Genomic DNA, 22,105 nt, shown 5'->3' with positions numbered 1-22,105 from the left:
TACATGTGCACACATCATATGAGTGAATAACTTTAAAATAATTTGAGAAAAAGTAGCACAACACTTTTCTTATTTTGTAGAGATCTATTTTAAACCGACAATGTAAACTAGAAAATAACAAAATTCCATATATTTGTTATTTGATTTGATTGTCGGCAAATGCTATGAGTAACACATGCGTGGTCGACAAGTACCTCTCAGTATCAACCTGAACACTAAAAAATAAAACAATCTTTTACTAACAAATTATGCACTTTGGAACATCCTAATGGATTTTTCCAACAATTCACCCAAACATAAATAAAAAATAATTCAAAAATTCATGTTCAATATTATATATATAAAAGAAAAATGGTTGAGTTAATATTGTATTTTTCTGATAATTACCTTTAAAAATTCATGAAAAAAATTATGTTACTTTGTCATTTTAATTTTATTTATTATATATCATTTAATATTTTTATTTTTATTTAATACTAAACTTAAAAGTAAACTTTTTGTTTGTGGAAGAGTTTGTTGACTGAAACTCGTTTTGTAATTGATTACAACTATATCACTACATATGGAGTCTTATCTTTTAATGACGAATGCAAACTGTTTCCAGATAATAAATTATTTAGGTATTTGACTAAAACAGTGCATGCACAGTGAATAATACTACTTGCTTTCTTCTGAAATAGTTTTTGGATAAACACTATTGAATTTAGTTTATTTTCTTCTTTTTTAGTGTCATGATTTATAGAAAATACCTGTTGATTTTATGGGTTACAATTTACAAATCTCTATTGAAAAATTTAACCACTTTAATGCATCTTTTATTATGTTCATTTATAATAGCTTCACTCAAATCAATTGTTATTTATTTATAAGTTTGCATGTTAAATATCACTTCGACTAAAATACACTTAGTATAGAAAATAATTTTATCTTAGTTTAAGAAGGAATAATAAATTTAGTATAACAAATATTGATATTTCGTTTTTAATTTACTAAAAAAAATTCATCAGGTGTATAACAAATGGTTAAAAAAATAATAAATTTAGTATTACAAATATAAAGTTAGTATAACAAAAAAATTTAATTCTTTTAATAATTAAAATATTAAATAGATCTTTAATAATTAGGTTTAATCTCTAATTAGGTTCCTATTTTGGTTCAGAATCTCAAATAGGCTTCCGTCTTGTTCGACATCTCAATTGGATCTTTATTTTTGTAAAATTGACTCAAATAAAGACTTTCTGTCAAATTGATCCAAAGTCGTGAGTGAGGGAAGTACGTGGAATAGTAACAGTGCAGATTTAATGCACATGGCATTAAAAATGTAGTTCAATTTTATTTTTTTAATTTTTGAACTACTATGTACATATCATTTTCTAATACAAAAATTAAAAAAAATAAATTGAACCACATTTTTAATGCCACGTATGTTAAATCTATATTGTCACCATACCACCTACCACCCTCACTCACAACGTTTAATTAATTTGACGGAAAATCTTTATTTGAGTCAATTTTATAAAAATAAGAATCCAATTGAGATGCTGAAGAAGATGGGAACCTATTTGAAATTCTGAACGAAAATAGGATCTAATGAGACATTAAACCTAATAATTATCATTATCAAGTGTATTTATCAACTTTAATATACAATTATCTTTAAAAGAGTATTTTTTTTATTTTTATGAATTTAAATTATTTAATGGTTTCTTCATAGATAATAATATAATAATATTAATTTATTTTAATAAATACATGTACTAATTACCATACTTTAAATACATATTTAATTATTTTAATTATTAGTAAAATTCGAATAAAATTAATGAGATTAAAAATTTTGTACTAACATTATAATTTTTTTTCTTTAATATACTGAAAATATTTTTTTTTTATTTTATTAGTAAACACTAAATATATATTTATAGTCATTGTGATGAAATATTTATCTTTAATTTTATAATATTGAGTTAACTCAATTTCAAAATTTTAAGATAAATATTTTTAATAACTATTTTTGGAGTTATTCTAACCGTTCAGAGAGATTGAATGTATAAATTTTAAGCATAATTATTGCACAAGAGTGAACAAATTCTTATATCAGCATATTAAAGTATATAGTGAAAAATAACCCTTTTCCTTGATTACGTTTTGATAAGTTAAATTAGAATCAAACCACTCATGATTAGGTTGCTTTTTGAGATGATTATAAGTGCTAGACTATTAGTTTTTACCATGTCAAATCATAATTCAACTGAAAAACTTGTAATTTTTTATTTGGCCAAGTTTCAAAAGATCACTTGACTTGGTTTTGATGATTAATCACATTAAAAAATAAAATTAAAAGTAAATATTTTATGAAAATTAGGCAATGTAATTATACAGTCATAATTTGATTCATAATAACTAATTCTTTCTTTTTTCTAAATCATAATTTATCTTGAAGGAACTAATAACTTGACATGAAATAAAATCTTATGAGAAACAATAACAATAAAAAGTTGTAGTAGTTAGTTAGTCTTAATCAAGTTAAGTAATCTCATATGAATCAAGTTATTATTAACTAGAACAAGTTTGTGTCTCTTGTAAGTAATTTTTAACACAATCACCATGAGGATCAATGTGTCTAACCCTTTAACACAATCTCCTTAGCAAGGTACATGAGAGTTCACTGTGAAACACCAAAAACAATTCAAATAATGCTTGAAAAAAAAAATCTACTTTCAAAATCTTTTTGTTAAAATAAGACATGTTTTTTTATAAAATAGCAAATAATCTAGGGTTAAATATGTTTTTATTCCTTAATTTTGAGTGAAAATTGGAATTAGTCTCTCTTCAAGACTTTGGCCTAATTTAGTTCCCCAACTTTAGAAATGTATGAATTTAGTCCTTTTAACTAAATTTTGTTAGGTTTATTTGATGTTTCAAGCATGTTTCACAATAGCATATGGGTTGTTTATAGTGTTTGACACATTGTTGCTTAAATGTTAACTGAGAAACACCTTTGAAACATGAAATAAAGTTAACAAAATTTGATTAAAAGGACTAAATTCATATACTTCTAAAGTTTGGGAACTAAATTAAGCCAAAATTTTGAAGATGGACTAATTCCAATTTTCACTAAAAGTTAAAGGACCAAAAACATATTTAATCCAATAATTTATGTATACAACTATAATCACCTTTAAAGAAGAAACTAACATGTGTATGCTCTAATCTGTCATCAACAAAATCCCTAAACTCTTTTGTATTTATGTTTGTTGAAACACTTTATCAACATGGACTGAATGATCAAGTTCCTTTGTCCACAAAAAAAAATTATAAATTAAACAGTTAGAATTATGTTATAAATGAATAGGAAAACATTTGAAAGAAATTTTACTCCAAACAAATAACATGTTCATGCATTGATGAATATCCGAGTATGTAAACTTCCACGATGGACAATTTTTCTTAGCTATATTTCATTTTTTTCAATAAATAGACATGTTCTACTTTTACAATAGACTTTCCAAATATCATTTCTAATCTAATTATACTTACATTCTTTTAGCTTCTCTAAATATAAGAGTCTATGAGATGCTTGAAGTGAAAATTATTCTTAATTTTATCCTCATCCTCTACCCTTCATAGCACCTTTCTTTTCAAAGTATAGTGAATAGATTACCGTCACTCTCAATCTACACAAATATTGTCCAAATAGACTAAGTATATTAATAATGTTGATATGCCATTATCCATATTAACAGAGAAATAATTAGACGATAAAAAGAACAATTTAAATGTTTGTTTAAAATATTTTCAATTGGGGAAATGTATTATTTTCATGCAAAAACATAGGAGGAATATTTTATACCTTATGATTGTGTGATTCAATGACACAAAGAGGTCATTACAACATCAATGAAACAAAATCAATAAAAAGCCTGAAGATGTACATATAATAACAAAATTAGATCAAATTATTTGGTACAAGAAAGATATCTTACCACAATGCTCATAATGTTTTAATCATGCTTAGAGATGTAAAAATGTGTTTCAACACATAAGCCGAATTATGTAACTTGATGTTTTATGATAGTTTTTAACTACTATTTTTATGATAATGTTTGGTAAAATCGGTGAACACTTTAATTCTACTATAAAATAATGAGATGAGTCAATTTACTTTGATTGTACGATAATAAATGTATAAAATAAATAAAAAATAAAACATTTTTAATTAGGTCAACCCATTAATCTATCAACTTGTAATGAATACAGTTATTTTACAAAATTTTACCTAACAAAAAATAAGTACCTTACTTTAACACATGTGGCTAACAAGGATAAAAATTTTTGATGATAAGGTCAAAACCAGAACCACCTGTCTCGATGGATTGATATTCCCTACCAATAACATAAATGAATTTCATCTTACATTAAGAAAGAGGTGATAGATTAACACATAAAAATATACCTTTTGGGTTTGAGTTCCACTATTAGGGTTTTATACTTTTCAATTTCAGAGCTCATGATTTTTCAGATTTAATGGAAGCTTGGTAGAATCTATTATATGAACACAAAGAAATAACCACAATACAAACATGTATTCGTAAATTTTTGAGCATTTATGAGAAACATTCTTGAAGGAGGAAGAAATGGTGTGTCTGAGACAATGGAACCCCGAAAGAGGTAAATACGGGAGAATATTTTACAAAGGTGGATTTAGAAGTTAAAAACATTAAATGAAGCACTCAGCTAATAGGTTTGCATTGTTGGATTCTTACTCGAGAAGAGTAAGAAAGGAATGAATAAAGAAGAAGGTGACATGTGAGGACATGATTTAGAAATGAAAAAGAAAGGAAAAAGGGTTGTTGGTTGTTATGCTTTCACGCAACGTTTAGCATATCATGTCATGCATGTCCAAACAAAGCATGGGAAACCGAATAATACGCTGCTTATCCTTTACACTACTCCCACACTCCCAAATACAACATGGCCTTTCCATTTTCTACTTTTTCAAGATCATTTCTTCCAATCTTCATGTCAACTTCTTTCCCATTATTTTTAAATCCTAAACCCTAATAAATCCACATACACATGTACCATGTTCGACACTTGAATACTTCTATATATACTAACTCCTTGTTCTTCATATAAATCCTCTTTAGTTATGAAATTACTTTAGAATTAAGGATGATAAATGCTTTAATATTTCATTCACTGCTTTCTTCAATTAATATATAAGAAGAAGATTAGGAAGAGAATATAGCATTGCCCCTATGCAATCATAGAGAAGATCCAAACTCTTAATATATATAATGGGGTGCCCAACTCATTATTGGTAAGCCATTTATGTCATGCCAACTCATATGTGATTATTCGCAAACTGAACATCATCAAAAGCTAACAGGCACAGAAACCAACCTCAGAGATCATACAAATTTAAACACATCATCTATTTCTCCTCGGATGCCAAGACAAATCCAGCTTTCAAAAATGGTGCCTGGAACCTAACTTTTAGCTCACTAATTTTTTAAGGAAAAAATTGTGTTCTTCATCGGTTTACTTTTGGTTAATCGTGTTATCACATTTCTTGTACTTTTTGTACACTTATGAACTTGACCCTCTTAGTGTTAAAAAAACATTTGATTTTAGTTTCTGCTAACTTTATAACACATGATTACTTCATCCAAACACATGTTTTTCAAAGTTTGATGACGAAATTTGTTGATACAAAAGTATAGGGGAATTAACCAAGTTTAGCAGAAATATAACTAAAAAGACTTCTTGTAATTTTTATTAATCACCAATCATCAACCTACAAATCCAGGCAAATTTTCTCACAACAATCGTACAAGTTAGAAAAGGTCCAATCCAAGGCCTAATTTGGATTTGAGTGTTACCAGAAAGCAAAGTTATTATCATATTTCAAGCTATTTTTTGTCTCTTCAACACATATACATCACTGTTGAAAAACATGCAGATTGTGAACCCTGATTAGATTCATCATCTATAACACAAGGTTGATAAATTTGGACTCTGTTAATGCTAGCAAGTACCTCAAACACACACCATCTCCTTTTCATTTACGGTATTTTACACATTGAACACATTTCTATGTTCTACTTCTACATCAGCAGTTAACGTAGATAAAATCTCAATAATACGTATCTCAAAAATCTAGATATGAAGACCCTTTTCTGTTCACTGAAGGAAGAATAGACAACGCAACCATTTCCTTTTTTTTTTTCATTGCCACACAATTAAAGATATACAGCAGAACAGAAAGATGGAGCAGAAGAAAAAGTTGGTTCTCTGCTCATCTTTGGTTTCTAACAGCCTATATTTCAGACATCGACGGAGGAACGTCTCGAAGCTTTCTCGAAGCTTTACTTTACTGTTATGGTTGATGAGGGAGAAGCATTAATTACAGAAGATGGAGGAAGGCAGTGTCTTCGGCTACTAGACAATGGAGGTTTGGGTGAAGCCTCGTACCTGCTGGAATGCGTTCTCACTTTCTTCTTCTCTCCGTCTTGAACCCTGTCTAATGTAACTTGGCGAACCTTTGTTTCATTTAGGCTGGGTGGAAGAACACAGTTGCAGAGAAAACCTTCATATTCAGAAGAAAAACCTACCATTAGAAATCAAGAAAATGCTTCTTTTTCACAACATGCAGCATTGGAACATATGACATTTGCATCCTCACTTTTGACAAAACAAGTACATACATACTTGCAAAAAAAAAAAAAAAAAAAAACACTCCTGTCAACTAATGCAAATGGACAATTCTCAATCAACTAAACTAAATTTTACATTTGAAGTAAATGATCATCATCCCAAAAAGGAATTCAATTGATTTATTCATATCCAACAATAAGTTAAGAGTGTAATTAGAACCCAAAAACAGAAATATAAAACAAACATTAATCAGAAACATAACACTCAAGTTTTAAGTCATAATCATGTATATCTACATATTGGTTGGTGATGTTTAATATGTGAAAAGCAAGAAGAAAATCCTCTTGTCAAGAGAGCTTATATTACTTAAATTTTGAAAGAGGATGAAAAGGGTATGTGTCATTGTAGACTCTAGAGGTTAGGTAGCATACTGATCCCTCAAAGCAAGATCTTTTTCTGATAGCAAAAGAATTCAAGACTAAATCTCTGTGTCACAAATGTTAGAACATCTGGGAAACCTCATGAACACCTGAGTGAAGAATCAACTCATACAAACATGATGAAGAAAGCAAATATCCCTTACCAAGTCTAGCAAGTCGATTCACCCAGCGAGGGGTGGACTTCCCCGTTAGTTTGACACAAACATCATCGCAGAAATGGTTGCAATTTTTCTGGATAAGGTGGTAGGTGTTGCCAGAATAGTCTTCAGCCATCCTCTCCATTAACTCACGAACATCCCTCGCCCCCATATCCGTCGATCCAATGAAAATCGATTTCCTGAAGGTGAATCCAGGACAGCGTCTAGGCTCCACTTCAAAAATCCCGGTCGTGTCACGTTCATGAGCTCCAAATCCATATTCAATCCCATGAACTACAACAACAACAACAACAAAAATTGAAGTCACTAAACCACTCTCCAACTATCCGAAACCCATCACAACAACAAAAAATACACCACCCCATGGTATCAGTACATTACAAGACAACAAAAAGAATGGACATTCATCATCAGTGTACTTTCAGTATTTTTCCCAACTCAAAATCCAGCTGTATCCACTCTTCAATAACAAAATTAACAATTAAACTAAAATTGCATGAAAAGCAGAATTCAACCAACCCAACAAGCTATATATCCTTTGATTAATTTCTCAAAAAGATAGATAAGTTCATTTGCTTAAGATCCTTAATGCAGCTATGAACAATTTTCAAATTAACATTACGCAGCCCATGTTAAATTCCATCGAAAAAATTTAATTTGTATACCAACAAACCAGCTCCACGGATCTAAATTAAAAATTGGCAATACCCAGAAACCGAATTTCCGTCCAATCCCTTTGATAGCAAAGGAAGCTGAATTGAAAAAAACAAAAGGGGTAACTGGGTCGGTTACCTTGAACGCCAGAATGGTAAACTCCGAGGCCAAGCCAATAAGCGTAACCGTTAATCGGTGTGAGATCGTAGACGTTAAGGTAAACCGGGTTCGAACCGGGTTTTTTCTTGCGCGGCACAGGAACGAGTTTACACAACATTGTGAATTCGATGTTATTGTTGTTGTGGTTGTTGTTTGTGTATGGTTATGGTGTGGGGTGGGATGGAAAATTGCAGAGAAAAATCAAGGGCAAAATGGGAAGAGAAAAAAATAGTGGCCCTTGAAATTTTCTCTGGTTCTGTTGATCCTAAATGATGTTGGTGCTTCTCGTTATCATGAGTAATTGTTTTCTTTTTCCCTTCGCTTTCGGAACACGAAGAAGGAGATGATAATGATGATGATGAAGAAGAAGAGGAATGAGAAAAAGAGAATCTTGCAGTGTGTGATTTGGTTCTCTTTCTCCGCTTTTATTCATTTTCTCGTTGCATTATTTAATGTTTCAGAAAAAAAGCTAATCATCACGAGTGAACCTTCTTGTTACAAGATTTCTTAGTAAAATATAATGAAGTTTTATTCAAACACAATTATAAATACATAATTAATTAAAAAAGTAATCAGAAATAAGAAAATAATTCGTAAAAAAAATACTCAATATTTTACTAATTTTAGAAACTACATTTAAATAAATTTAAAATCTGACAGTTAAAATGAAGCCAAAAAAGTAGGTTTTTTTTTTTTATTTAAGATATTTATTGTCTTGAGATTTATATGGGTATGTTTTGCTTTTTCACATGATTCATGAATCTTTCACTTTATCAATAGATTGTAGTAGAAAAAAAATCACCAAAAAAATGTATATGACAGATAAATAGAATTTTTTTTCTTTAAATATATCAATCAATAGTCTTAATTTGAAAGGGACCATTCCTATATACTTTGAAATTTAATAAATATAAATTATATTATTAGTGCCAATTAATAAAAATATTAAAATAAACATATATTTAATTAATATTTATTAACCTCTTTAAATTATTATAAACATAATTTTTAATTAATATTCATTAACCTCTTTTAATTATTCTGAATAAATTAATAATTATTTTAAACATAATTAATTATATTATTTTTATAATTATGATAATTACTAATATTGATTGACCATATAGGTCATACATGGCCACAAAATGGTGTACAGATTTGACTTGTTTTGACCATAAGCAACAGACGTGATTGAGTGACCACTCTCACACGTTAAAGAAACATTTAGTCTCTATTACAAATAATTATCCTCAGTAATTTATATTTTTATGAATATTAATTTTTTTAATTGCTATATTAACAATTCGTATAAAATTAAGAGAGTATACTTCAATTTGTTTCAATAAGACACTCCTTATAATTAACATGGGTTTAATTTATAAATAAGAAAACAACTCTAATATAATTTTAAAAATATCTACAACTATAGGATGCTACTTTATTTTTCACTTAATATATAATTTTTTTTTATAAATTACTATTATATTGCATATAGATATTTAAAATTACTTAACTATTTTCTACAGATCTTATAAATAAAGTGTTCTTTTGTCATTATAAGTTTTTATGGATTTGAGAAAATAAAAAGTTGAAAGTTGATAAAGTATAAATATTTCAATTAAATTAAGTTTTATAAATTAAAAATGAAATATGTTAGCATATAAGTTATTGATTGTTTAAGAAAATTCTTTGACTTTTTTATAAGATGTGAGAGAATTCTTTTTTTCAACACTCTTTTGCTTCTAAATATAGAATTTGAGTTGAGATAAATTTGAATCAAGGTCAATCATAAAAATTTCAACTAAGGTAAGTTTTTATTTATTTATTTATTTCTAGTTGATTTTTTACTTTCTTCTTTTGGAGAAACCTACCGTGAAGTATAACTTTTCATGTGAAGTTGAAGGGAAAGAGAAGCATTCATGTAAATCCAAAATTGTTTTTTGGTGTTTGTTTCTCGAAGTTTAACTTTGTAGAATGATGAGGATTATTTTATACTTCTACGAAACTTAGATTTAATTAAGACTTGGACATAACTAATGTTGCAAAATTCTTGGAAATTGATAAGTCTTACAAATTGTTACAAGTTACAAATATTTGATATTATTGTTCTTAAGAACAAAAGTGTGTGTGAATTTTTATTTTAAAGATGGAGATGAGTATAGTCAAATATTCATCTATCTTATTATTTAAATTCAATTTTAAGTGGATGAGTTATTTTTTTATCTCATATGATACAATATTATATACGAAAGGGTACGATTATTTCTGAGTTTGAATCATTTAGAAACTCAAAATAAAATAAATTATAGAATTAAGACATAGAAGAGAACGCAAGAATCTAGTATATTCATGAGTTAATAAAAATTTACTATAAAGATAAATCTTTAGTAATAACCAAAGCATGAAGACATTACAATCTAGAATATATATGAGTAATGAAGATTCGTAACAAAGAAATTTATTTTTTATAAGAATTTAAAATTTATATATTAACCAACCAAAATATCTAAATATGAATTTAATATTTTTATATATAGACATAAATATTTAAGTCACTTAAAAAACTCTAAAATAAAATTCACATACACCGAATGCAAAAATAACTTGAAAATTTAAAAATAAAAACGAAATTACAATTTTTATATTTTCTATATTGTTCTTATTTCACATATATTATTTTTATATCCATTTGAATTTTTAAAATTTTTATATACTGAACATATGACTTGTCTTAATATTTAATTGTGAAATAAATTTCTTTATATGTTTTTTAGGTTTACTATATTTTAATATTATATATACAGAGTATTTCTGTATTTGGTTTTTACATTTCGTTTTTAATTTTATCCTTAAATAAAAAAAATAAACAAAAATAATTATTTAGTTATATATAAAGGAGATTCTCCTTCTTAAAGTATACATTTTTTCTTCAATTTTATCATTTAAATAGTTTTTTTAAATCAAAATAATTATTTTATTAATTTTAGAACCTATTTTTTTATTTTTTTATTTGACATTTTTTTAATTATAAAACTACGGACAAATTAAATAAAACCATTTAAAAAAGAATTATAAATTTATATACGTTTAAAATATATCTTTGAAGGAGTCTCTATTTACAATATTTAATGTGTTTGGTTTTTTTTTATTATTTTGATTTGTTAGCATTAATATTTATAAATTATAGTAAAAATGAAAGATGTGTTAGTGGAAAAATTACAAGTGCGTCAATTATACGTAGCAAATAATTATATCATTTTTTTTATATGGACTTATGTAACATATAACAATTCTTATAATTTACAATTTAGTTAGACAACAAAGCTTAAAAAAATATTTTTTATATTTTTATCAAACAGTGTATCACAAAATATTAACATAAAGTATTTACAAATGTCAAAACTAGATTTCATCAACTTTATTTACATGCATATACAATCATCTCAATTGAATTCATGTCAATATCAACTAATAAGACTACTCAAATCCTATTCTTAGTAACTTTGAACTTGTGATAATTTATTAAGTTTCAATTCCTTGAATCCTTACTAAATAACCATGAATTAAGTTCATAAAAGTCTTAATATGGAAACATGTTCTATCACTATATACAAGCTTTATTGGTATTAAATTTCAGTTCTAAGTTCAAGAGACATTTTCTAACACTTCAAAAACGATGAATCAAGTCATGGGTGATCAAGCTACAACAAGAACTAAACATAGAAATCAAATACTAACATAGAAATGGAATAACATATCTATTAACATCAATACAAAAGATTGAGTTTATTACATCTAATCTCAGTAAAAGGTTTAACTCTCCATGGTGGAGAATCTAGGGTTTAAAAATTAAAGAGATAGAGAAGAAATTGAAGGCATAAAGAAGATGAAATACCTTTCCCAAGACACCTAGTAGCTACTTCAAGCTTTAATCGCACCTCTCCTTTGCATTTCCACTTCCAATCTATAACTTATCTTCCTCTTCTACCCCAAAAAGGAGAAAACCACCATGGATGAATAAGGAAACCCAAGGAGGAGAGGGATAGCTTCCCAACACCCCCAAGCAGTCTCTCAAAGCCTCTCCCAAGCACCCAAGGGGAACAAAAGTTATGAAGATGAGGAATGTCCCTAACCCTTGCAAGAACCATGTATAAATACCCTATTTTTTACTCATCATCATCGTCATCGTTTGACACCAGCTCGGCATCGTTGGGCGTGTTAATGCTCCAATGCAATCAATTTTTCCAATAAATATACTAGGTAGTTTGTAGTATAAGAAGTGTCATTTCCACAGGGATTTGGTAACACACAAAGTTTAGACTGGATTGATTTGAATAAAATAGTATTTAGATTATACGAAAAGTATGAAAACATGTTTGATGAATAAAAGTGTTATTTTATGGCAAGAAGGACGTACTCAAATAGTTCTGAGTAAAGGATTGGTTTCAATATGAATAAAAGTGTTTTATGGCATTAAGGAAGATTATTTTATTATTTTCTTTTTCCTTTTTTTTTTTCTTTACCCATCATTAGTTATTATTTTCTTATTCCTTAATTTTAATTATTTACTTTTCAAGACGAAATTGGGTGTTGACAATAGTCATCCTAGATAAGGCGTTCAATATAGTTTAAGTTTTCAATATGATAAATATTCTCAGGTTGTAAACAATGTTCGGTTATATTATCAGTGTTCGATCCCAACCCAAAAATGTTCGGTCTAGACCCATAGTGTTCAGTCCAACCTATTAGTATTCGGTTTAAGATAATAGTATTGAACACAAACTAATAGTGATCGACCTAAGCTCTTATTGTTCAGATTAAGTCAATAGGAATCGGTCTAAGACAATAATGGTGGTTATGAGTCATAAGTATTAGGAATAATATTCAAGTGTTCGGTTTTAGATTTAGAATTGGGTTGTTCGGATGTTCGACTTCAGAGAAGTTCGGCTCATGCTTGAGTTATTTCTCTTCATATATTATGCTAAGTTCTTTCGTTCAGTTGTATTCGACAATGATGATTAATTTACTGTTTGGTTTAATTTTACTCATGTATGTATAATGGATGAGGAAGGATGTGGATATTTCAAGTGGTATGGAAGAGAATTCCAAGGAGGGAGTTCTCAGTGATTGGTTATTAAATTGGTAAAGTGTGAATATGGATAGTGAAATTCACGGCGTTCATCCTGAAATTCTAATGATTATCAATTCTCAAGTAGAGATGAGTAAGCCATGTGGTGAGAATGGCAGGAGGCCCTAGTCTAAGTGGGAGTCCTTAGGTGAGGTATAACGGGCTAACCTCGGGTGGCAGTTGAGGGATTTCCAGTTACTACACCACCCGGGTACAAGAATGGCCAGAAACTACATATTCATACAATTTGGATGGTCGAGTCAAGTAGTCGGTCATTGTATGTATGCTATGTTGGATTTTTGTTGGAAATGAATGTTTGATGATTGTATGTTATAATGTTATGATTGAATTGATGATTATGTAATTGTTATGTTTTATGATTAATTAAATTACACTAGCTTACCCTGCATTTTTGTCTTGTCTTCTGCCGTTCGATCATCCTTTTTCTTGCAATGATCATCCTTTGGATGTGAGCAAAAGTTGAAGAGTGTTGCTGGAACAATCCCTAGAAGGCGAGAATCTCGAAGTTTAGTTTAGGACTATTCAGTTAGTAGTTATAAGCCTATCTTTTGTATAATTGTTCGGTATATCTCATCTTTGGACTACCGTTCGGTTTAAACTTAGTGGTAGAACCGTTCGATTTTGTTCATACATTTTGCAACAGACTTATGCTTCTTGTAAAGTTTTAAATTTCAAGTATTTTTAGGACATCTGTAAATATTATTTTAATTCCAATGACTGTCCTATAATATTATTAATGTTATCTCCTATTATAGTATTATGCTATAATTTTTGGGATGTTACATAATACATTTTTAAATGTTATAAATTTAAAGATGATGTTTTCAAATTCTTATATTGTTTTGATTTAAAGAATATAAAACTCTTTATAGAATGATTATTGGAAATAATCAATCTCGAAAATCACAATTTATAAAAAGGAATAAAACATATTTAGTTGATTATGTATATATAATTTTCGAAAAATTAATAGTAATTTTATACTAAACATATTATTATTTATCGCATTAAATAACCTAATAAAATAATGTGATATTTAGATCAATTAATCCTTTAAATAAACAAAATTAGATTCTCATCTTATTTATTAGAACACCTTCATGCACATAAAACCTCTAAAAGAAATGTTATTTTTTGAAAATGGTATTTTAAAAAAAAAGACTTGAAAACAATTATTTTGAACTTAAAAAATTTCCAAAATAAATTGTACGAAACACGATTAAGCTTATAACACATTGCATATGAATTAGCCTGTAAAAACCTAAAGTTAATGCATAAAACTCGTATCTAATAACAATGCTTCTTTTTCTTTTCTTACTTTATTCATACTTTGGCACCAAAGGGCTCTCTCTCTTTTCCATCTTTTTGTCCTTTTTTTTTCTTTTTTGAAGAGAAGCAATAGCCGTTTATTTCCATTGATTGTCCAACCCTATATTATAGTTTCGTGGGTGTTTCTTTCTGCAACCCTTATCTTTCACATGCATCCCCATAGGGGGTATTTAAAAGACCAAAATATCCTTTATCTTTCCGCACTCACATATCTTCAAGCTCTTGCAACTGACACAAATGGCTTCTTACGGTTCCTTCTTTGGAGGAGTTATATTTTTCATAAAAGATATTTTTAATTGCAGATTTGCATAATCTGATAGGTTTCTTGATTGATCCAGACAAAACTTTAAATTAAAGGGCAAGCTAGAGATTTTATTATTTAAGGATGTGCAGAAGAAAAGTATTGGGGTGTAAATATCCCTTTTAGTACAATAGATGTAACGTCCCAAAGTTCTAACACCGAAGTTGTATGGCAAAAGAAAAAAACGCTGCGAAACGATGTCGTATAGAAATCAGCATAGGATTAAAACCCTTCGAATTAAACTTTAAAACCCTTGAGCATTTTCCATCTTCAGCAATTTCGAAATCCGAATAAATGGCTTCTTCTCTCGTCCGAACGCTTCAAAGAGTTTGTACATTGAATCGGAACCCGAGAGCGTTAACCTCACTCGCCGCCACCTCGCGTTGTAGAGCCAGAACCTACGGCGCAGAGCCAGAACCACTGACCAAATCGCCCTTCGGTTCGAACATCATTCGAATACTCCGAAACGAAATCGAGTACCAACAGGAATACGCGCCACCACACCAGGTTAACAAATTTCCAAATAACCATACACTAATTTTATTCCATTCTATCCGTTCAATGAATCGATGTTTTCGTTAGAATTAATGTTTTTAATGCTTGTAATGTTTACAGCCTGATACTAAATTCAATTCTTTTACGGTTGAAGAGAGACGTGGCGAGCAAGTGGTTACGGTTAAAGGGAGGTTTCGGGAACGTGAGGATATTAGAATTGAGGCGACGATGTTTGATGGGTGTGAACATGTTCCTGCGTATGGGGATGATAGTTCTGGAGTGAATGTGCGTCTTCACCTTAGTTTAATTGTGGATATATCGAAGGGGGAAGGTGAAAATGAGTTAGAATTCGTGTGTTCGGCATGGCCTGACTCTTTGAATGTTGAGAAAGTTTTCGTGTTAAGGCGCGGTCGAATGGCGGCTAGGCCTTACATTGGACCTGATTTCAGGTTTGGAAAATGGCATCTACCATTTTGTTTTTGTTCATTGGTTCATTGGCCACAGGTTTCATGTTTACCAAGGTTATAAATTGCGGTCGCAGTTGCAGTTTTGTTTTGATTAGTGTGATATTGTATGAAGTTGGTGACGAATTTGGCTGATGCGGTTGATGACTCCAATAGCTGTGGTGTCGCAGATGGAATTGACTGTCTTTTGAAACTTTGATGCTTACATTTCCATGGTCCTAAGTTGTCTGTCATGATTATGATTTTGTCACGATTCTTGATGTTGAAAATTGTGGAAAAATTAGGTTGAGGTTACAGTATGGTTGCTCAGACCCCAAAAGCCTTGACGTTGCGGCTCTGGGCCTTTTTTTAAATTCTTGGTTGGTGATTACAGCTTGAATTGACGAGGAAAAATTGTGTGAAAGAGCTATATTTGAAGTTATTTGTTATCTTGAAGTTGGTTTGCTTGTGTTTCTCATGTATTTTATTTTTCTTGTTTCAGGGACCTGAGTGCTAAGGTTCAGGAGAAGTTTTACGAGTACTTGGACGAAAGGGGAGTGAATGATGAGCTTGCGGTTTTTTTGCATGAATATATGATGAACAAGGATAGGATTGAGCTTCTGCGGTGGATGGATAGTCTCAAATCTTTTGTGGAAAGATAGACAGGTAAGATTGGCATTTTCCAGCTAGGAATTGTTGTGATTATTGAGATTTGACATTGGCATTTGGCATCAATTTATTTATTTGATTCAAATGCATTAAGAATGTTTCACATTAGGAGGCAAGGGTAGGAAATAATGGAGGTTCTGTTTCCTTTTGTGGTTATATGATGAATGAATGATGACCGATTAAGAGTTGAACTTCAAGGGTGGATGGATTGTTTCAAGTCTTTTGAAAAGTAGTTTGGTAAATCTAGCTAACTAATAGTTTATGTAAACACTTCTAGTCTCGATACTGTAGAAATTAACTTCTGTAAAATTTCGTTTGATTTGTAGTGTTTGCATCATTTTCCTTATTTTCTCAAATCATGCAAGACAACCTTAAGCAATATTGACCCGCAATATGAGTCTTATATGTGCATTTTTTTTTTTCATTTTTTGGAGACTTTAGTGGAAGAAATTTAGAAAATTATCAGAACATTTAGTAACAGTTTAAATCGTTAAATTGTTTTTTAAGAAGAGCAGTGGTTGTAACGGTGATGCTTAATACACTGTAAATTGATGTCACAAACGTAGAGCTTTCATTGGATGTGATTTTATGAGTCAGATAAGATCTAAAATTAATGTTTCCTATCCTCACAAGTGTTAACCAATTTGTCTATTTCGTATTGCCCTTGCATTTATGTTCGGAATCCATAATCTGTTTTCCATTTCTATTGTGCTATGTTTGATGATAGACAGACGGTCACAAGATGACATATCTTTTAGGTGTTGCACATTTTTGTATTTGTGCACATGTGGGGCATAAAATAAACTACGCTTTTCTTAGTTTGCTAATTTTCGAAATGAAGGATGAATTATTGGTGAAATTGTATTTGTTTCATGTCTTAGGCATGATTTTCATATCTAAAACGGTGAGAACGTCTATTGTTAGATGTGAATCGGTCTGAAGCTGAATCATGTCGTATGTTGGAGTGTGGTTTAACCCAAGTTTTTCATGAACGATATGTGTCTACATTTTAAGTAGCGCTTTCTATATATGACGCTATTAGAAAAATAAAGCAGATAGTGCTTTTCCTGAGGACACTACTAAAAAAAGGACACATTGTCTGAATCAAGAAACTACATAGCGCTTGTTCTAAAGCTAGTGTTATGTCTATATATGTATATATTTTGGCAATAGTTCAAGCACAGCACTCTTCAGAGAAAGCATATTAGTGCTTAAACTTGGATAATGCTTTTCTAAACGCTTCTAAAGACTATTTTCTTCTAAACCTTTTTTTTTCGGAAGCACTATCTTGAACGTGTTATCTGAATGCATTTCTGTTGTATTGTTTTTCCTTCTCTTTTACATCTTGTTTATTCATCTGGTAACCAGGGAAGGTTCATCAACTTCATTATCTTCAATCTCGCAATAAAGTATAGATTCTTTAGTTTTTATTGCTCGGGATGAGCACATATTGAGGGGAGAGTTTTAAGGAAAGCTACGGTAAAGAAATGTTTGAACATATATTTATCATAGTTTATAATGAATTTTCTTCTGTTAGGAATGTAAACAACCATATTGACATCCGTATTTGTAACTTATTAAGGACTATTAACATTCAAGACGACAACTTATTCAGACGGTGTTTCGATTTTTTGTTTTCACATCCATCTTATACAAGACGTCTACTAGGAATGCGAATACAATATCATTTAAATAGGTTGTTTATATACTTAAGTGAAAGAAATTCATTATAATTATGATAAATATAGTTGTACCTTATTATGTTTGGTCATTTTTTATGTAATATTGTAACTTCATTTAATTATTTGTTTCGTCATGAATACTCAATTTCACTTCCATAACAAAATAATCATACCACTTAATAGTAAATTATGTTCACAAAATATTATATTTTAAAAATAATTATTTCACTTTACTTAAATACAATTTTTATTCATTTTAAAAATTAATTTTTTTTCTCCTTATAATAATTTTTACAATTATATATATTATTAACAATTATCATTTTATATTATTTTTACTATTAAGGGTATTTTAATAATCTTTAATTTTTATCAATTAAACTATTTTTTTATCTATTATATCGATTAACTCCTACATTAATTTTCAGATACTTTACTTCTAAATTTATTCTCACTAATCTTTAAATTTATTCTCACTCACCTTTAAATTTATTAAAAAAAAAAAAACCATCAACTCAGTCTTAAATTCTCTCAAATTCATCTACTTCCTCTATTCTCACTCACCTTTAAATTTATTAAAAAAAAAAAAAACCATCAACTGAGTCTTAAATTTTCTCAAATTCATCTATTCCCTCTTTCCTGAATCCATTCCATAATCTTCATCCTCAATCAACCCAAATCCAAACAACATGTGAGGATTCAAGATCTCTGCAATCCCTTAAATCTGTTCCCTTTTTAAAAGCGAACATGATAAATCTCACATGTCAATCCTTGCAAATCATCATGAACATATCTATCCATGCAAACGAACACAACGTAAATTCCATGTTTTGGGATTTACAAAAGATATATAAAAATAACTTAAGAAATTGGCTTTTATAGGCAATGATGCTAATTAAATGATGGACTTAAAATAAAGAGACTTTATTAATTTTATTATCTATTGTCCACTAAAGAAGGACATCACATCTTACACGATGAGATGTGCTTTGTGTGATGAACTCATGAAAGTATAGCCCAAGATATTCTATCAAGATTATCTGCCTTTGAGTGTGTAAAAATTTACAGTGCGCTTTGTATGAAAGATGCTTTACTGTATTTACTTTGGAAAATGCAGAACATTTTCATCATTCACGCTTTTTGCCATGTTGGTTGGACCCCTTTTAAGCAATATGAACAAACTACTGTTGAATGCAATAATAAATGGTTAAATGACCAATTTACATTGTCAATTTAGCCCTTGAAAGAATGAAAGAATGAAATCCTGATTTTAGTCCTTGAATATATAAAAGGTCCTGCAATTATACTTTATTGTTATCCGGAATTATTTTATCATTAAGCTATATTAGATATTAACTTGAAATTTTACATATTCAGCGGCTAAATTGGATTTTTTTTTTATTCTTTCAAGAACTAGATAAACAGTATCTTACACATTCAATTCAATAATTTACCCAACAAACGATGGAAAACCAATGTTTTTCGGAGAAATTTAAGACCATTTGATAATCCAGCTTAACCATAACCTGTAATAAAAGTGACCAGTTTCTTCTTGTCTTGTCTTTTAATTTGTTTCAAACTGTAAGTGCATTGCAAGAACACATCTCAACTGAAGAAAAAAGCAAACAAACAGAACGTGTCGATTGGTGTCTAATGGTTTTCTCAATTATGGAAGTTGTTGTTGAAAACCCAAATGTCAACCTTACGAACCATACAATCATTACAAGTCTAAATGGGAGACCATGGATAATGCCTTTTCAGAAGTCAACACCATAGTCAGAAGTGCGTCTTTATTGAGATAATCTGCTCTGTGAAGTTATTATTGTTGAATCTTAAAGAGATTAATTGAATAATCACTTTTAAAGAGAGAAAATTAATTTAAAACTAACTAGGATTGAATAAAAACCCATCAAATTTAAAAGTTATGTCCGATCAAATTGGCATCGTTGATTAATTAAAATTATAGGCAGCATAACTTGTAAAAGGATTGTCATAAAAAGGAAAAAATCTATCATACATAATAGTTTGTGGTTAAATAATACAACCGTTTTATATTTATAAATAAAACTTTAATTAATTTCATTTCATTCAATGACAATTTTATTTATAAAATAGCAGTGAAATTACGTACATGTGTATCAACTTTTTTATTATAATAAAAAATAATAAAATCATTATTATTTTTATTATTATAATTATAAAATTAAGTATAAATAATTTTTATAATTTTTTTTAAGTATGTTTTATTTATTTTGTAGGTGATTTTTTAATTAAAAAGCAGTTAAGATTAAAAAAACAATCAAATAAAAAAAGCGTTAAAATTAAATAAATAATCACTTAAAAGTAATATAGATAAAATAATTATTTTAATTTTAAAAACTATTCAAAAGATAAAATTATAAAACAATAGGTTGCACTGTCATATTACTAAGTACTTTTTTGTGTTTAAAGAGAGAGTAAAGAATTAATAAAATTTCTTAAAATTTAGAGATAAAAAATTAAGTCATGTTTATAGATATTATGTGAATCTATTTTTTATTGAGAATCCATGCATTGATTGGATATAAGTAATATTACAAGAATTAATAAAATTTGTGACGGAATCAATAATCTATATTTATTGACTAATTTATCGATAAGTTTTGTTTTTTCAATTATTGACAGACATATCCGTCAATAAACAAATGTATGTGTAAATATTCATTGATAAAGTATACCAACGATTGAGATCCATTGGTAAGCACTTCAGTGAAAATGATTAGGACTTGGAAAATCAATTTTTTCTCTTCTCGTAGTTTTCCCTCATATCTTTTTGTAAACCTGTTTTGGCCTCATTCTCCAGATAGGCGATCCCCATTTGCAGAGGCAAAAGCTTGTTCCTTCATTCGCAAATGTCATCTCCCTATTTGCTTAGAGTTATTCGCAAAGCCTCCATCAGACATCTACCTTCAACGCCTTGTTCTTAAATTCGTAAAGGTCGTTTTCCTCATTTCCACAAAGGCATTTGCAGAGCAGGTATGTCCATTGTTTCCTTTGTCTATCGTGCCTAAACGATATGTTTTGTGTTATGTTGGGTTGGATTTTCATAGTTGTGTTTGGTTCTATTGAACTATTGTAATTTGTTTGTTTTAATTGAGAATTTGTTTGGATACTTGAGATAATAGTGATGAAAAAATACTTGAGACATGCATTCTAACCAATTGTTACATGTCTGAAATGGAATATGGTTAAAAACTCATAAATTTCACCCCACCTTCATGTGCTTTTATGATGTCGACATGTTTGATACTTTCCTGTGTACAAAATGAATTGCAGGAGAAAGTGGTAATTTAAGAGATATTATTATTCACCATTAGAGGGTGGTAGGCATGTGTTGTAGTATATATCCTTGGTTTTTCAAGCCCTTGTCCCTTGACTCTAATTCCTTTAGTTTCCTTAACATACTCTCCTCTTTCCCTGTAAAGTTCACTCTGATTTCCTTTCCAATTTTCAAAAGCCTATTGTCCTCTACCTTCCCATCTTTTAATGAATACAACTTATTATAGTTTTGAATTGTGATATTGGAAATTGAATTAGTCAAAGTATAAATGGTTGACATGTTTAGAGTAACTTTATCTTTCCCACTTGTTTCACCTACCCATAACTCCCTGCATCATTTGATAAGTAGTGGTCAGATCCAAATCGGCGAGGTTATCCTTAGTAGCATCTAGTGGGCACATCTGACTCAATGCTTCCAAGTAAGTGTTATTCAGAGTTGGATCAACACTTCTAGTTTTGTTGAAATTGTATAATTTGTTGATGAAATTGTTGTGGTGTGCTAGTCCAAACGTACGTGTTCCTGTTCATACATTAATGCTTCATAAATAACCTAGACTTTGGAAAAAAATGATGTTAAATGGCAAGTGTAATAAGTTTAAGGTTTTAAATAGACCATGATACCAAATTTAGTTCATAAAAATATCTCAA

General features: G+C 29.3%; 2 protein-coding genes across 4 annotated transcripts; one reads left to right on the top strand and one right to left on the bottom strand.

Moving 5' to 3' along the window:
- Positions 1-6,038: 6,038 nt before the first annotated feature.
- Positions 6,039-8,486, bottom strand: LOC106765307 (deSI-like protein At4g17486). Its single transcript, XM_014649883.2, has 3 exons — positions 8,051-8,486; positions 7,244-7,531; positions 6,039-6,592 (listed from the first exon to the last, which is right to left on the bottom strand). The coding sequence occupies exons 1-3, from the start codon at positions 8,187-8,189 to the stop codon at positions 6,372-6,374; spliced, it is 648 nt and encodes a 215-aa protein (XP_014505369.1). The 5' UTR covers positions 8,190-8,486; the 3' UTR covers positions 6,039-6,371.
- Positions 8,487-15,089: 6,603 nt separating this feature from the next.
- Positions 15,090-18,092, top strand: LOC106764071 (uncharacterized protein At2g39795, mitochondrial). Of its 3 annotated transcripts, none has more exons than XM_014648286.2 (4): positions 15,090-15,357; positions 15,466-15,794; positions 16,291-16,454; positions 17,826-18,092. In XM_014648286.2, the coding sequence occupies exons 1-3, from the start codon at positions 15,145-15,147 to the stop codon at positions 16,448-16,450; spliced, it is 702 nt and encodes a 233-aa protein (XP_014503772.1). In that variant the 5' UTR covers positions 15,090-15,144; the 3' UTR covers positions 16,451-16,454; positions 17,826-18,092. The 3 variants fall into 3 exon arrangements, with proteins under 3 accessions (XP_014503772.1, XP_014503773.1, XP_014503771.1); XM_014648287.2 differs by lacking the exon at positions 17,826-18,092 and adding an exon at positions 17,339-17,798; XM_014648285.2 differs by lacking the exon at positions 17,826-18,092 and having other exon boundaries at positions 16,291-16,648.
- Positions 18,093-22,105: the final 4,013 nt, after the last annotated feature.

The sequence above is a fragment of the Vigna radiata genome, chromosome 6, assembly GCF_000741045.1.
Source record: "Vigna radiata var. radiata cultivar VC1973A chromosome 6, Vradiata_ver6, whole genome shotgun sequence".
Taxonomy (NCBI): domain Eukaryota; kingdom Viridiplantae; phylum Streptophyta; class Magnoliopsida; order Fabales; family Fabaceae; genus Vigna; species Vigna radiata.
This window is presented reverse-complemented; position numbering and strand designations above follow the sequence as displayed.